The sequence below is a fragment of the Megascapheus bottae genome, chromosome 3, assembly GCF_031878675.1.
Source record: "Megascapheus bottae isolate mThoBot1 chromosome 3, mThoBot2.hap1, whole genome shotgun sequence".
Classification (NCBI taxonomy): Eukaryota; Metazoa; Chordata; class Mammalia; order Rodentia; family Geomyidae; genus Megascapheus; species Megascapheus bottae.
Window position 1 is genome coordinate 60,451,203 of NC_143511.1, and position 16,879 is coordinate 60,468,081.

At 37.9% G+C, this 16,879-nt stretch overlaps 1 protein-coding gene across 8 annotated transcripts in view; it reads right to left on the reverse strand.

The window, feature by feature from the left end:
• The window catches only part of Rnf38 (ring finger protein 38), a 100,102-nt gene that overhangs the window by 21,664 nt on the left and 61,559 nt on the right, over window positions 1-16,879 (reverse strand). For all 8 annotated transcript variants that reach the window (XM_090330260.1, XM_090330261.1, XM_090330262.1 and 5 more), the window contains 2 exons: window positions 8,695-8,888; window positions 4,127-4,340 (listed from right to left, as the gene is read on the reverse strand). In XM_090330260.1, the coding sequence (XP_090186386.1) occupies window positions 4,127-4,340; window positions 8,695-8,888 (408 nt within the window). The remainder of the gene's footprint in view (window positions 1-4,126; window positions 4,341-8,694; window positions 8,889-16,879) is intronic.

Genomic DNA, 16,879 nt, shown 5'->3' on the forward strand with positions numbered 1-16,879 from the left:
AGCACTCTACACACTTTGAGCTCCAGCTCCACTTCTGGTTTTCTGGTGGTTAAATGGAGCTAAGAGTCTCATGGATTACCCTGATTGGGCTAGCTTTGAACCACAATCCTCAGAACTCATCCTCCTGAGTAGCTAGGATCACAGGCATTGGCCACCCTTGTCTGGCACATGATCATTTCTGCCCATCCTCCTCTGATTCTGTGCCCTACCTGTACCCTTTCACAGGTGTGCACATGAGTACACTGTATATAAGGTAAAGAGTAGAGCCATCAGAAAAGACAAAACTAAGAAATGTCCTTTGTTTCCATCTTTGAAGTTTGTTTCAGAATGTATATTATGAGGCACTTGGGTATTGCAACTTTGTGATTCTCCCCTAAGACTATCCTCTTTTGGTCTCATTGTACATATCTAGAATTCCATGTAATTTGTCATATGCCAGTGTGTTTTAAATCTAACTTCCACATGCGCCATTTGTCTTTCTGATCTTGGCTTACCTCACTTAACATGACTTGTTCTAGTTCCATCCAATGTTCTGCAAGTAACATTGGATTCTAATAGTTGTGTAAAATTTCACTGTTTATAATGGCACCGTATTTTTTGGATCCACTCATCTCTTGTGGGGAATGTGGGCTGTTCCCATAGCTTGGCTATTACAAATAGTACGGCAAAGATCATGATGCGCAGGTATCTTTATCATTATACCCTGGCTCAAGATGATCGGGTAGATGCCAAATAGTAGTATAGCTGGGTTGTAAGGAAGGGCTATGTTTAGTTTTTTGAGGAACTTCCTGACCGATTTCCAGTGTGGTTGTACTAGTTTATATTCCCATTAGCAGAGCTACAGGGTTCCTTTTACCCCACATCTTGCCAGCATTTTTTGTTGTCACAATTCAAAATGTTGGCTAATCTAACTGGGGTAAGGTGGTATCTCAGGGTTGTTTTTATTTGTATTTCATTTATGGTATTGCCAGGGATAATGAGCATTTCCTCATGTGTTTCTTTGCCATTCTTACCTCTTCTTCTGAGAAAGTCTCTTCTTAGCTCCCTTGTCCATTTAGTAATTGGTATATTAAGTTCGAGATGGTGAAGTGCTTGAGCTCCTTGCATATATTGGATATTAGGTCTTTGGTACATTGCTGGTAAAGATCTTTTCCCAATTGGTTGGTTGTCTTTCTAGTTTAATAACTATATCCTTAGCTGTGCAGAACTTTTTTATTTTAATATAATACAGTCCCACTTGTCAAGTTTCTCTATCTGTTGTGTCTCTGAGACTCTATTCAGGAAGTTCCTGCCTGTATGTTCTTTCTCTTCAGAGTTTCAGGTCTGACACTGAGGTCTTTGATCCACTTTTAGTTGATCTTAGTGCATGGTGACAAGCAGGAATCCACTCTCATTTTTCTGCATATGGCTGCCCCAATTTCCCAACATCAATTGCTGAAGAGGCTATGTTTTTTTCCCACTGTATGTCTTTGGCTCTTGTTAAATCTTAGATGGTTATAAGTATGTCATTTATTATTTCTGGGTCTTATAATCTGTTCTATTGATCTTTGTATTTTTTTCTGCCAATATAAAGCTGTTTTTGTCATTATGGTTCTTATGTAAGAGTTTGAAATCAGATGTTGTAATACTGCCTACACTGCATTTTTAGTCTAGTAATACTTTAGCATCTTTTATCATTCCATATGCATTTTTGGATTAGTTTCTATCAATAAATGTCACTGGGATTTGAATGGGGATTGTACGGAATTTGTATATCATTTTTGGGAGTTTAGCCATCTTCACAATATTGATTCTACCTATCCATGAACATGAAAGATCTTTCCCCAATGTCCTCTTTGATTTCTTTCTTCAGATTTTTATAGTATTCAATATAAAGATCTTTTACATTCTTGGTTACATTAGGTAGTGTTTTGTTTTTTTTTTATGGCTACTGCAAATAGGGCTATTTTCATGATTTCCCTTTCTGCTTTTATGGTGCTGGCACACAGAAAGACTACTGATAGTTGTGGGTTAATTTTGTACACTGCTACTTTGCTTAAGTGGTTGATTACTTCCAGACGTTTGGGGTTGAACATGTTTGGGTCTTTAGGTATAAGATCATGCCATCTGTTAATAGGGATAGTTTAATTTCTTCTTTCCCTATATGAATCTCTTTTATGTTCTTTCCTTGCCTTATTGTTCCAGCTAAGACTTTTGAGAACTATATTGAAAGCATCCCTGCCTTGATCCTGATTTTAAGGGAAATGGTTTGTTTTTCCTGGTTTATTGTGATGTTGACTGTTGGTCTATCTGGGCCTGGGCTTATCTTCTTGTCATTGTGTGTTACTAATTTGTTTAGCTGGTTTATAGCGTCTGGGTTCTTAAAACAGTTTGCAGGATTCTAAAAATTCATCAATTTCTGCTACGTTTTCCTTTTTTAGTGAGTATAGGTCTTGAAAGTGTCCTTTATAATTATTTGGATTTCTTGGGATGTTTGTTATAATGTTTCCTGTAATATCTATGATCTCGGTTTTAATTTCCTCCTTTCACTAATCTTGCAAGTGGTCTGCCAATTTTATTATTATATTATTTTAAAAAAACAAGGCTTTTGGGGGCCAGGAGTGTAGCCTAGTGGCATAGTATTTGCATAGCATGCATGAAGCTCTGGGTTCGATTCCTTACTACCACATATTCAGAAAAAGCCAGAAATGGTGCTGTGGCTCAAACGGCAGGGCGCTCGCCTTGAGCAAAAAGTGTCCAAGGACAGTGCCCAAACCCTGAGTTCAAGCCCCAGGACTGGGAAAACAAATAAACAACAACAAAAAAGACAGGCTTCTGTGTCAATGACGTTATGTAGTTTTATTAGTTTCTATTTCACTGATTTCTGCTCTAATCTTTGCTAATTATTATTTTAAAACAAGCTTTTGTTTCATTCACTATGTATAGTTTTTTTAGTTTCTATTTCATAAATTCCTTCTCTAATCTTTGCTATCTCTGTCTAGTAGATTTAGACTTGATTTAAAAAAAATTCTAATAGTTTGAATTGAATTATGAGGTAATTTGCTTGAGCTGTTTCTGTTTTATGTGTGCACTTAGGGCTATGAGCTTTCTCCTCAGCACTGCCTTTGCTGTATCCCAGAGGTTCTCTCGTAATGTGTTTTCATTTTCACTGAATTGTAAGAACTTTTTAATTCATCCTTAATTTCCTGTATGACCAGGTGTTATTCAGCTTTCATGTATTTGAGTGATTTCTACAGCATGTCTTATTGTTGAGAACTAGTTTTATTTCACTGCAGTTGGGCAGGATGCAAGGAATTACGACAATCCTCTTGTATTTCCTTTGGTTCTTTGTGTGGACTGACATGATCTGTTTTGGAGAATGTTACATGGGCTGCTGAGAAGAATGAACTGGGTTGTTGCTGGGTGCTGTTAAGTCTGTTTGGGTTATGGTGTCATTTAATTCAGAGGCTTCTTTGCTTTATCTTTTGTTTGGTTTATCTTGTTACTCCTTATTTAGGATTAATCATTATTAAATAATTAATAGAATTCTATACAATGCATATGCCAATTTTGAAAAGTTACAGATTTTATAAAGTTAGATATTTCAAGTCAAATTACTTGTAAGTTTTCTTTAAACTCACAAAATTTTATAATCTTTTACGTTAAAGTCTCTAAACTACTTTTTTTTTTTTTTTTTTTTTTTTGCCAGTCCTGGGCTTGAGCTCAGGGCCTGAGCACTGGCCTTGGACTTTCTCAAAGCTAGAGCTCTACCACTTGAGCCTCAGTACCACTTCCGGCTTTTTTTTTTCTATGTATGTGGTACCGAGGAATCGAACCCGGGTCTTCATGCATGCTAGGCAAGCACTTTAACCACTAGGCCAAACTCCTGGCCCCTAAACTACTTTTGCTAAGACTGATTCTTTTAAATTTTGTCATAATTACTTCGGATTTTCAATGAAATTTTTTGGCTTTATTTTGTGCAAAACTTAAGTTTAGGTTCTTAAGTGAATGAAGTCTTGAAGTCAAATAGCTACAATTTAGGTAAAAAAAAAAAAATTAAGAGGTCTCCAAAAAAGAATCAAACAATCTCATTAACTTACCACTAACTTTTTGGTATTTCTATTTTCAGGACATTCTGTTACTGTACCTGATCATGTATGTCAACCATGACTGCATTCTGCTGGGGTGGATGAGCAGCTGGATGTAACAGACGGGGAGATACATTCGGAGGGTGGAAGGCTCGAGGTTCCTCTATTGCTTGCTGTTGTGCATAAGGGAGATGGTGATAGTTTTCATCTTGACTAATGGAATTATGTCGAGACAGACGATCCCTTCTTCCTCTCTGGCGCCTGACAGGAGGACTGTAATACAGTAAATGTCAAAAAGCTCATCAGTGTAATGTCTATTGGTGTGATCATTCAAGATTCTGTATTCTGTTTACTTAGGGAAGGTAAACCTAAGTATTAAATAATTGACTTGGTTCCTCATTAGCTCAAAAGACAAATTTAGAGCTAGGCACTGGTAGCTAATGACTTTAATCTTGACTATTCAGGAGATCAGCAATATCATGGTTCGATTCACCCAGGACAGAACAGTCTTAACAGTCTTGGAGACTATCCCTTAATTAATCAGAAAAAAAAAGAACAAAGAAGAAAGAAAACAGAAAAAAAAAGACTGGAACAAAAAATCTGAGTGCTAAATCCTGAGTTCAAGCCCTGCTACTAGAAGACAAAATAACAACTTCAATACCTTATAAATTTTTTTTTTTTTGCCAGTCTTGGGCTTGGGCTCAGGGCCTAAGCGCTGTCCTTGGACTTTCTCAAGGCTAGAGCTCTACCACTTGAGCCTCAGCACCACTTCCAGCTTTTTTGTATGTATGTGGTACCAAGGAATCGAACCCGAGTCTTTGTGCATGCTAGGCAAGCACTTTAACCACTAGGCCAAACTCCTGGCCCAATACCTTATAAATTTAAATACAAGCTCACCAATAATGTTTAACATGCATTGATGCATCTATGGAAGTCATTTTTATGTTGCTTCCTCTTATTTCTTTCACATTTATTAACCGGAGTTCTTTCATAAGGAAGGGGAGGGGTTATCAATTTTTTGTTTGTTTGTTTGTTTTTAACTCTGGGCCTGGGCACTGTCTCTGCGCTGAGCTCAAGACTAGTACTCTTCCACTTCTGCTGTGGCACCACTTCCAGTTTTCTGGTAGTTTAATTAGACATAAGAGTCTCACAGACTATTGTGCCCCGGCTGGCTTTGAACCACGATCTTCAGATCTCAGCCTCCTGAGTAGCTAGGATTATAGGTGTGAACAACAGGCCCCTGGCAAGGTTATTATTCTTCTCATTTATTTGGTCAGTTCTTTAAAATTAGTATGGACTCAAGGGTATTTACTTTTTGTTGTTGCATTGTAGCCATTCTATTGTTTTTTGGGTGTTAAAAGTACTCCTTATACTTCTGACATGGCCTGCCTTATCCAGGGCACATCTTACTACCTTGAAATTCTACTATGTATGCATTCTGGTGCAACATAGATTTGTGAGTAAAGGTTACTAACATGTCTTTCTTCCTTCCCTTTCCTCCCCCCCACCCATTTTCTTTTCTCTCTTCTTTGTTCTCCTTTTCATTTGTTTATTTATTTATTGCCAGTCCCGGGGCTTGAATTCAGGGCTTGAGCACTGTCCTTGGGCTTTTTCAAGGTCTAGTGCTCTACTACTTGAGCCATAGTACCACTTCTAACTTTTCTTATATATGTGGTATCAAGGAACTGAACCCTGGTCTTTGTGCATGCTACGCAAGCACTCTTATCACTAGGCCAAACTCCCGACCTCTTCTCTCTCCTTTTCTTTTCTTTTTTTTTTTGACCAGTCATGGGGCTTGAATGCAGGGCCTGAGCACTGTCCTTGGACTTTTTTCAAGGCTAGAGCTCTATCACTTGAGCCACAGCACCATTTCTGCTTTTTTGTTGTTGTGGTCCTGGGACTTAGCCTGGTGTTATCTCTGGAATTTGTGTGCTCAAGGCTAGCACTCTAACATTTGAGCCATAGCTCTACTTCTGGCTTTTTGGTAGTTAATTGGAAATAGCAGCGTCACAGATATTACTGCTTCGGTTGGCTTCAAACTGTAATCCTTAGATCCTATAGCTTCCTGAGTAGCTAGTATTATGGGCATGAACCAGCAGTGACTATTTTTGAGACAGTCTTACTACAAAGCCCAGACTGGCCTTGAATTTACTATTTAGATAAGATTGCCCTGGAACTTGAGATAGTCCTGTTTTTAAGTACTGAAATTACACAATTGTACTCATTTGTATTATAGGAAGTGGGCACAACCATTAAGAACCAGTAAGTAGTAAATTGTGATTTAATTAATGGAAGATTATATCATATTAAAAATAAATTAAGGGCCAGGAGTTTGGCCTAGTGGTTAAAGTGCTTGCCTAGCATGCATGAAGACCCGGGTTCGATTCCTCGGTACCACATACATAGAAAAAAAAAAAAGCCAGAAGTGGTGCTGAGGCTCAAGTGGTAGAGCTCCAGCCTTGAGAAAACCCAAGAACAGTGCTCAGGCCTTGAGCTCAAGCACAGGACTGGCAAAAAAAAAAAAATAAAAAAAAAAATAAAATAAAATTAATACCACCATATTAAAAAAAGAAAAAAAGTCAAAGAATACATTTAAATGAAAACAAAACTCAAATCACTGAATTATAAGAGTACATTAACAAATATTAAAAACTATAATGAACAATGGCAAATTCCCAGATAGTAAACTCTCAACAAAGAATGAGAGGATGGCCACATTGGGGGCTGGGGCCAGGTGAGGAGAAGTGGTATTGTCGGGAATGGCATTGTCTTAAGAGATAAATTACATTCTATTTTAACCTAGGAATCAGTACATGTTTGCCAAGCATTTGAGTATACATATGAAAACACTACAGCAGATATTTAAGCTATAACTTGTATGAATTATATTTCCTAATGTTTATGATGTTAATGGGTATAAAATAATTTAGTTAGGGGGCTGAGAGCATGGCCTAGTGATAAAAGTGCTTGCCTAGCATACATGAAGCCCTTGGTTCTATTCCTCAGCACCACAAACACAGAAAAAGCCAGAAGTGGTGCTGTGGCTCTAGCCTTGAGAAAGAGTGCTAGCCTTGAGAAAGACCAAGGACATTGCCCAGGCCCCGAGTTCAAGCCCCAGGACTCTTTTAAAGAAAAAAAAAAAAATTAGGGAGTTTTTAACTCCCATTTGCCATATGGAGAACAGGAAATAAAAAATGCTGAAAGGTTAAAATGAAAATAATAATTTAACCCCCACATAGATATTTTACTTAAATATTTCCATGTAAATGATTAATATAGTTTTGGGTATAAGTCTTAAGTGTCTTTAATATACCTGACCTGTGAGTTTATCTCATTTGGAATATACAAGGATGGTTTTAAGATTACTTCTCTATTAATCTGTTACCACAAAACCCCATAAACTACAGAAACTTATTTAAGCTTATTCTAGTAAAATCTGTGTGATGGTGAATAGTTTCTGAAGAGGGATCTCTTCATTACTTTCAGACCCCACCTTCTCGTCATGTTTTAAATGTCAGGAAACGAACTCTCTTGACTTCTTACTCTACCCATACCCCCTACTACTTAAAACAAAACATTTCCCCCTTTTTTCACAATATTGGGATTTGAATTTAGGGCCTCAAGCTTATTAGCAGGTATTATACCCACTTGAACTATGTTCTTTAGAAGTCACATTAATGGCTATGATTTCAACATATAAGAGGGGAAAGGGGAACTGGACAGAAATATCTAGTCCATTATACTTTCCTAACTCAGAGTACTGCTATTCCTTTGATTATTAATATCCTAGACATGAAAACAAGTATCTGATCCCAATGAGACATCAATTTCCCTGGAATAAGAAAAATATGATCTTAAACAACTATCTAAGAGGAAGCAGTTCAAAGAAGAAATACTACCATGGGTCTAAGCTTCATGGAAAAGCACACTGACAATTGAACTAAACTTCAGCCAGTTTTTATACCACAATATTGTAAGAAACAAAATTAAGCAATTTTGATTGCCTTATAAGAATCAGAAGTATCTTGAAAAAGCCTAAAGATAATGCTCAGGACCTGAGTTCAAGCCCCAACACTGACAAAAAAAAAAAAATCAGAGGAATACAAATGGAGTAGACAAAATAGAATGGAATACAATGGAGTAGCTCATTTTAAAAATCTCCACATTATTTTACAGTTATAAACTATAGAATGTGTGTTTCAGTAATCAAGATTATAGACTAGTCCACAAGAAATCCTCAACCTGCTATGCCTGGCTATAATCCCAGCATACTCGGTTGGAAGATAAGACAGGAGAATCATGATCTCAAAGCTAGTCTAGATTATGTAGTAAGATCCTGTCTTTCAAAACAAAACTGGAAGCAGATTCATATATTATGGCCTGGATTGACTCTAGGCAAATACTTTAAATCTTTCAATTTTTTTTACTTGTCAATTAAAAGCCAAAGGTACTCTTTAAAACCTAGTACAGGAACCTAAATAACTTGTAATGTTATGTATGAATGTACACTATGCATATAGGTATGTTACATGAGCTACCTATAGAGTATGTTTTCTAATATTAAAAAAGCCTGTAGGTAGGTCTACCAGTGGAAGAAAATTTAAGAAATAAATTGTACTTAACTAACCTTCTTCTGTTGCGTGCAGGTGTGTTGCATCGTTCCCCTGAGAAGTGATGTTGGCTTGATCGAACTGAAGGGGGCTGCCTATTTGATGTCATCTCCCATGGTCGCATTGGTGGTGAGGGAGCTGGTGATGCTGATGTATAATCAAAGACTGAATGAGAGAGGCGCTGTCTCTTAGGACTTGGACTATCTTCACTCTGCCAATGCAACAAAATTGATAAACTGAGTAAGACTTTTTAAGGATTTCCAATCATTACATATATAATAGGTGTTTATTTGCCCTAAAAATGTAAAGCATATTCATGCCCCAATTGAAAAACCTTAGAAAAATGCTTAGGTGGAAATGGAGAAAGACGTGTACAGTAGGTAATCAGAAATGAAAAACTGAGTGTTTTAAAACATCAGTAAAATATATCGAGCAACAATCTGATATATTTTGTATAGGTTATTAACCTGATGTATTTTATAACGACCTTTTCTATAGTACTTCCACCTTCTCTTTCACCTTCTCAATTCCAGGCATTGATGGCATACAATGATAATCCTAGCTACTCAGGAGGCTGAGTTCTGAGGATTGCAATTCAAAGACAGTTCAAGTTCAAGGAAAGTCTGCGAGACCCTCATCTCCAATTAACTACTAAAAAGCTGGAAATCGTGCTGTGGCTCAAAAGTGGTAAAGCGCTAGCCTTGAGCACAAAAGCTGAGACAGTGCCCAGGCGTGGAATTCAAACCCCAGGATCTGTACAATCAATCCCAATCTACCTGAGAAAGTCACTATATTGTTAGTTATTAATCTTCAGCTATGTTCTGACACAGAAGAAGTTCTCTTGAGTAGGTCCTCAACTTCATTTTAAATCGAATTCATCTCTCCTGCCTTTTGTTTTGAGAGCAGGAGCAAAACTGGGGTTGAATTCAGGCTTGAACTACAAGTGTACTAGGCAAGCAGTCTAACACTTGAGCCACATCTCCAGCCTTTTTGTACTTTAATTTTCAGATAGGTTTTGGAATTTCTGCCCAGCCTGACCTCAGACTGTGATGCGCCCATCTCTTGTCTACTGAGTAGCTGGGAATACAGACATGTACCACCCATATCCAGCTTGTAATTGTGTGTGTGTGTGTGTCTCCTCACTAATTTCTTTCCTGAAGAATCTCTATCCTCCCAATTTCAAAATAACTCAGAGTAAAAATATGATCAGAACATACAGTTTTGGGTGGTTTTTTTTTGTTTTTTTTTTAGGTCTTTGTCAGTTTTAGGGCTTGAGCTCTTGGCCTGAGCACTGTCCCTAAGCTCTTCAGCTCAAGGCTACTGCCCTACCCCTTGAGCCACAGCACCATTTCCAGTTTTCTGGTGGTTAACTGAAGAGTCTAATGGACTTTAGTGCCCGGGCTGGCTTTGATCCATAATCCTCACATCTCAGCCTCCTGAGTAGCTAAGAATACAGGCATAAGCCAACAAGCATGGCTTCCCTCTTATTTTTGATGTTTAAAATTATACTTAGAGCTGGGAGTATGGCCTAGTGGTAGAGTGCTGCATTAGCATGCATGAAGATCCAGGTTCGATTCCTTGGTACCACATACATAGAAAAAGCTGGAAGTGGTACTGTGGCTCAAGTGGTAGAGCTCTAGCTTTGAGAAAGCCTAAAGACAGTGCACAGGCCCCGAGTCCAAGCCCCAGACTGGCAAAATAAAATAAAATTATACTTATTTTAATAAGAGCTTACCTAGATAAAATAAGATTCACATAAAACAGATAATCAGCTGATCTAAAATAATAGTTTCTTTTTTTTCCCTAGTCCTGGAACTTGAACTTAGTGCCTTGGCACTGTCTTTGAGTTTCTTTTGCTCAAAGCTAGCACTCTACCACTTGAGTCATAGCACCAGTTCCAGCCTTTTCTGTTTATGTGGTACTAAGGAATCAAACCCCAGGGCTTCCTGCATGCAAAGAAATTACTCTACCACTATGCTGCATTACCAGCCCTATAAGTGCTTAGTAAGAATGTCAGTACTTAGCATATTGTTAAGTTTTCCAAGGTAACAGTTATGGGCTTATTAACTATAAAACAGCCAGGGCATGGTGGCTCACACCTGTAATCCTAGCTAATCAGGAGGCTTAGATCAAAGCCAGGTCAGCACAAAAGGACCTGAGACTCCAATTAACCTCTAGAAAATGGGAAGTGGGGCTTGGCTCAAGAGTAGGGCGGTAGCCTTGAGCTGAAGAGCACAACGACAGTGCCCAGGATGAGTTCAAGCCCCACCACCCACCAAAAGCAAACAAAAAAACCTCATTTACTTAATGGAATTATTTATTCTCCAGAGTTCACCACCAAATTCCATTTACTAGTTAAGTATTACCAAAATAGGCTATATGTTTTCTAACAGATCTCTCTCTCATATCTAGTCTACTACTACAAGTTCTACTTTTCACTGTAAAACAACTGCTATCTTCTACGAACATAAATACATTAGCTACATATTAGATTTTAAGGAGATAAGCATATAAAACATTATTTAAACTAGCAAGAACAAAGCCCATTGCTAAATGGTTACATTTGTTCATTCCAAATTATTTAGCAAGAGTAGTCCAAAACCCATGACAATTTCTTTCTGTACTTAAAAATATCATTAGTTGTCATTATTATCCAACACCAAATACACTATACTGCAAAATCTAATTCAAGCTAAGATACAGAAGTATGAATTTTAAAAATTCCTGACTAAATGGAGAAAAATGGTATGTTACACATAAGGAAGGTAAATAAAGTGATAAAACACTTAGGCTATAAAGTTTTACCATATTTCCAATGATGCTCAAGTTAACAACATTCTTATTTCCCAACAAATGTAATTAAAAAAAAAATCAGTCAAAAGCAACTTAAAGCTAGGCACCAGGGGCTCAGGTCTGTATTTTTAGCAATTCAAGAAACAGAAAATCTGAGGCTCAAAATCAGTGCAGGCAGAAAAGTTCATGAAACTATTATCTCTAGTTCATCACCATGAAACAGGAAATGGAGCTGTGGCTGAAGTGGTAGAGCATCAGCCTTCAACAACAACAAAAAAAATCTAAGTGTCAGCACACTGAGGTCTTGAGATCAAAGCCTCCCAAAAAACAAAACACTAATAAGCTTATAAAATTTTTATCCATTACTTCCAAATTCTCAGTCATACAAGTCTAACAAGGAAAACAATTTATACATTTTTTAGGTTGCAATTCAGCCTTAACATTGAAAATGTCCATTTGAAAATAGGCATTCCTATTTGTACATTTTTTTGTGTGTGTGGGTCACGGGGCTTGAACTCTGGGCCTGGGGGTTGTCCCTGAGCTCTTCAGCTCAAAGCTACCTCCCTATCCCTGAGCCACAGCCCCATTTCCGGTTTTCTAGTGGTTAATTGAAGATAAAAGTCTCATGTTCTTTAGTGCCCAGGCTGGCTTTGAGCCTTGATCCTCAGATCTCAGCCTTCTGAGTAGCTAGGTTTACAAGTGTGAGCCACTGCACCTGGCTTGTAATTTGTTTTTTTGCCATTCCCGGGACTTGAATTCAGAGCCTAAGCAGTGTCCCTGAGCTTCTTTGGATTATCAAGGCTAACACTCTACCACTTAAGCCACAGTACCACTTCTGGCTTTTCCTGTTTATGTGGTATTGAGGAATCAAACACAGGGCTTCATGCATGCTAGGCAAGCACTCTACCACTAAGCCATATTCCCAGGCTCGCATTTGTACATCTGACAAACAAAAATTAGCAACTGCACCAAACTTTCAATGATACATAAGTGGGAAAAAGAAGACAAAATAAATGCATGATTTTAAAAGAGGTAAGGAGAGATGACTGGAAAAAGTTCACCTCTTTGTGCTCTGATGGTTTCACACCAATGGGGGAAAAAGACCCAAAACAGGAAGTAAAGAGATGGCTATTTATTAGCTTTATAAGAGTGTACCTTATTTTATTCAAAGTAATAGAAACCAAGATGGACACTTAAGGAGAAGAAAACATGGCTTCATCATGCCTCTCACTAATTTCACAACTCTTGGGAACCCCAAAGAAAATCCTATTTCTAGAAAAGGGAAGATATAGAAGGCATAACCTTTGTAGGTTATACCTTCTACAACTTACTCCCTTCCTTTCTTATTTGAACAAGATCTGTATGAAAGAAAAGGTATAAAAAACTCTAAAGTACAATGAAAAGGGTTGGGATGTGGGCAAAATGCTTGTCTAGCAAGTGTAATACCCTAGGTTGGATCTCCAGTACCAAAAAGTCCCTCCACCAAAAAGTTGTAGAAATGGCAGCTCAGCAAGTCAGAAAAATAATTGTTCCAAATCACAGCAAGAAGTCAGAAGGTTCTTAAAAAAAAATGACCTAAATCAAGTGGATTAAATAATAGTATGAGCTAGAGGTGGTAGTTCATACCTGTAATCCCAGGTCTTGGGATGTCAAGTTTGAGGCAAACCAAGGCTTCTTTCTCAAAAAACTTCAAAAGCCAGTCAGGCACTGGTGGTTCACACATGTAATTCTCTGAAGGCTGAAATCTGAGGATTGTGGTACAAAGCCAGCCACAGCAGTCCATAAGACTCTCATCTCCAACCAACCACCAGAAAACCAGAAGTAGCAATGTGGCTCAAGTGGTAGAGCACTAGACTTGAGCTGAAGAGCTCAGGGACAGCACCTAGGCCCAGAGTTCAAGCCCCATAATAGTCAACAACAAAAAACACCACTAAAGCAACTGAGAACTTGGAAGTTATTTGTAAAGCTTAAGTACAGAGCGCTTATTTGAAAATTATCTACTCTTTCTGGAATTTGAGTGGAATAAAGATTCTTTCCTAAGAATTTAAACCTAGATTCACTCCTTACACTAAGCTGTGGTTCAAGATTTTACCGTCTATGTTGAGAAATTCAAACTGTGGAAATAGTTCTATGTCAATGATTTATAAACATGATTATTGACCATGCTCTAATCTAGTCTCTTCAGAAAATCTGAAGTCCCAAGATTGGTATTTCTAATGTGATGCTATGTGATGCTTGAATTCTCAAGAGAGAGTTCAAATTTCTCTTTCATTCTTTCTTCCTTCCTTTCTCCCTCCCTCCTTCTTTCTTTTCCTTTCCTTTCCTTTTCTCTTCTCTCTCTCTTTCTCTCCTTCTCTCTCCTTCCTCCCTCCCTCCCTCCTTCTCCCCCCCCCTCTCTTTCTTTCTTTCTTTCTTTCCAGTCCTGGGCTTGGGCTTAGTGCCTGAGCACTGTCCTTGGGTTTTCTCAAGGCTAGAGCTCTACCACTTGAGCCATAGCACCACTTCTAGCTTTTTTCTATGTATGTGGTACCAAGAAATCGAATCTGGGTCTTCATGTATGTTAGGCAAGCACTCTACCACTAGGCCAAATTCCTGGCCCCTATTCCAGTGGGCTTTTTTTTCTTTTCTTTTTTTTCCCAGTCCTGGGCTTGAGGCTCAGGGCCTGAGCACTGTCCTTGGACTTTCTCAAGGCTAGAGCTCTACCACTTGAGCCTCAGCACCACTTCCAGCTTTTTTTCTATGTATGTGGTACCAAGGAATCGAACCCAGGTCTTTGTGCATGCTAGGCAAGCACTCTACCACTAGGCCAAACTCCTGGCCCTAGTGGGCTAACTTTTTCAAGTGCCAAATAATAACTTAAATCTATAAAATGTTGACTCAAACCAGGTACTATTACTGTCTCTACAGTACAGATAGTATTCAGATACTACCGTACGGAATACTACTAGACTATAGATAAAATAAGGGGAGAAGGTAGGTTTCACACTTAGCAATAAAAATCTGATAAAATGAGTGTAGGGTTATACATCTGTTAACTCTGTTTTATAAACAAAGCATCATTAGAAGTGAAAAACCTGGCAACAGAACAAAAACACTGTTTATTGATCACAGAAAATCTAGTTAAAAGTCATTAACTTGCTGAAGGAAAATAAAAACAACAACAAAAAACACCTTACGGAAAGAACAGGTACACTATCCAAAGTCTTGACAAATGCAAGATGTTACGTCCCAAAATAAAAACAAGTTCCAAGTTCTACACACATACAAATTCTACAACCAAGTTCTGGTTTACATACATTTGTAATGAGGATATTTTATTGTGATATTCTATTCATGCACACAGTCTACTCTGAAAAAATTCATCCTGTCCACTATATTCTCGTCTCTCCTCTTTCCTTACTCCCCTTTTCCAAATCGTATTTGGTGTGTTTCATTAGGCTATTGTGTGTGTGTAATGCTGATTCTATTTACCCTTCAGTATCTCCTTTCTCTTTCCCTCTTTAAGCTCCTCCACTCCTAGACAGTCCCCCCTCTTTACATTTCATGTCCCATTACTATTAGAATTATCAAGTTCTAGTAAGCTGACTAATATGTTGTTCTCCATCACCATTATTGAGTCCCAAGAATTTCCTTCCCAATGGAGCATAAAGGCAGCTATGACAGGCAGCCAAGCAAAGTACTCAAATGTATTCTTGCCAATCATTATTTAGACCTTACACTTTAGACTTTAAATGCAAAATGATCTAGCATCCCCAATGTTCTTTTTAACCTCCTTTATTTCTACAAAAAAATGAGTTTTTATTATTTATAATTACTAGAACATGACCCAGGAACAGCAACTTCTTACTACATTTTATCCATCTTAAATAGTAAATGTAGAAAGCACAGTCTCAGCCTACTAAGTGCAGGGGTTTAGAAAGTGTCAAAGTACCTGAGATAATTTTACCTTTTTTTTTTTTTTTTTGGTGGGTCACAGGGCTTGAACTTGGCCTGGGCACTGTCCCTGAGTTATTCAGCTCAAGTTTATCACTCTACCCTTGAGCCAAGCCCCAGAGGTTAATTGGAGATAAGTCTCAGGTCCTTTTGTGCCTGGGCCAGCTTTGAATTTCAATCCTCAGATCTCAGCCTCCTGGGTAGCTAGGATTACAGATGTGAGCCAATCTTACTTTTTGATATAGTACAAATCTCTAATACTATTGGAGAGGAACAGGGGAAGTGGTCAGTTATTAAGTTTTTAAAAAGAAAAGAAATGAAGTTTTATGTGTAGTGAATGCTTAAAAAAGGACTCTATTAGGATTAAAAATATACTGTAGTTCCACAATCATAAATGGGATCCAATGTTACAAGACTATGTTAGTACTACAAGACTATGTTAGTACTACCGGCTAATATAACACACAAGCCAAAAAGTGGTTTTCTAAACTCTAGGGAAGCTTGAAGGGATAGTTTGACCAGCACAGGTTAGAGGTATTATGACTTACATTTTCCCTAATTTTTAATTATACAAAACATCACTGGTCCACAAAAAAATTCAATATGTACAACTGTACTGTTTTGGTATTCTATTGGAATATCAAATATGTCATATAAGTTTTGTGAATGTGTGTGCATGCACACACGTCAGACCTGGGGCTTGAACTCAGGGCCTGGGCACTGTTCTTGGACACTTTTTTGCTCAAGGCTAGTGTTTTGCCACTTCAGCTACAGCGCCACATCTGGCTTGTTTTGTGTATGTGGTACCGGGGAATCGAACCCAGGGTTTTGTGCATGCTAGGTGAGCACTCTATCACTAGGCTATGCTCTGGCCCCTGGAAGTATAAGTTTTAAAGCTATACAGATCAATGATTAAAATGAAAAAAATCTAAACTCTAAACTTGAGACCAATGAAAAAAGAAAGACTACTAAGAACAACTTAAAATCAAAGAGATCCTTTGAGATACTTACATTAAGATATTGTGTAGATAGCTAAAGTTCAGGGACTATAAATTTGGAAGTTTTAGGCATATAGAAAGATTATAGGTATTAACATAGGCCTTTTGTTAGCATAGGCCATTGTACAACTACTTAAAGATAATAAAGATATTTAATCATAGGTTAGTGGTTTTGTAGGCATGGACAAAATTGCCCAGAGAAGTTTATATCATCATAAACTACATATTTATAGGGATATCGTCTAACAAATGAATGTACTTATGCCAACCCAAGTGATATAGGTCAATTACAGTCAATATAGCCTCTTGATACAATCAAGAGAGACAGCAAACATGAGATGGTTTAGGCTGCTGCTGTGTTTCTCTGTGTTTCACAGTGTTTATGTGACCTGGAGCCTGTCTTTGAACTTTTTTTGCTCAAGGCTAATGCTCCACTTCCAACTTTTTGGTGGTTGATTGGAGTTAAGTCTCATGGAGC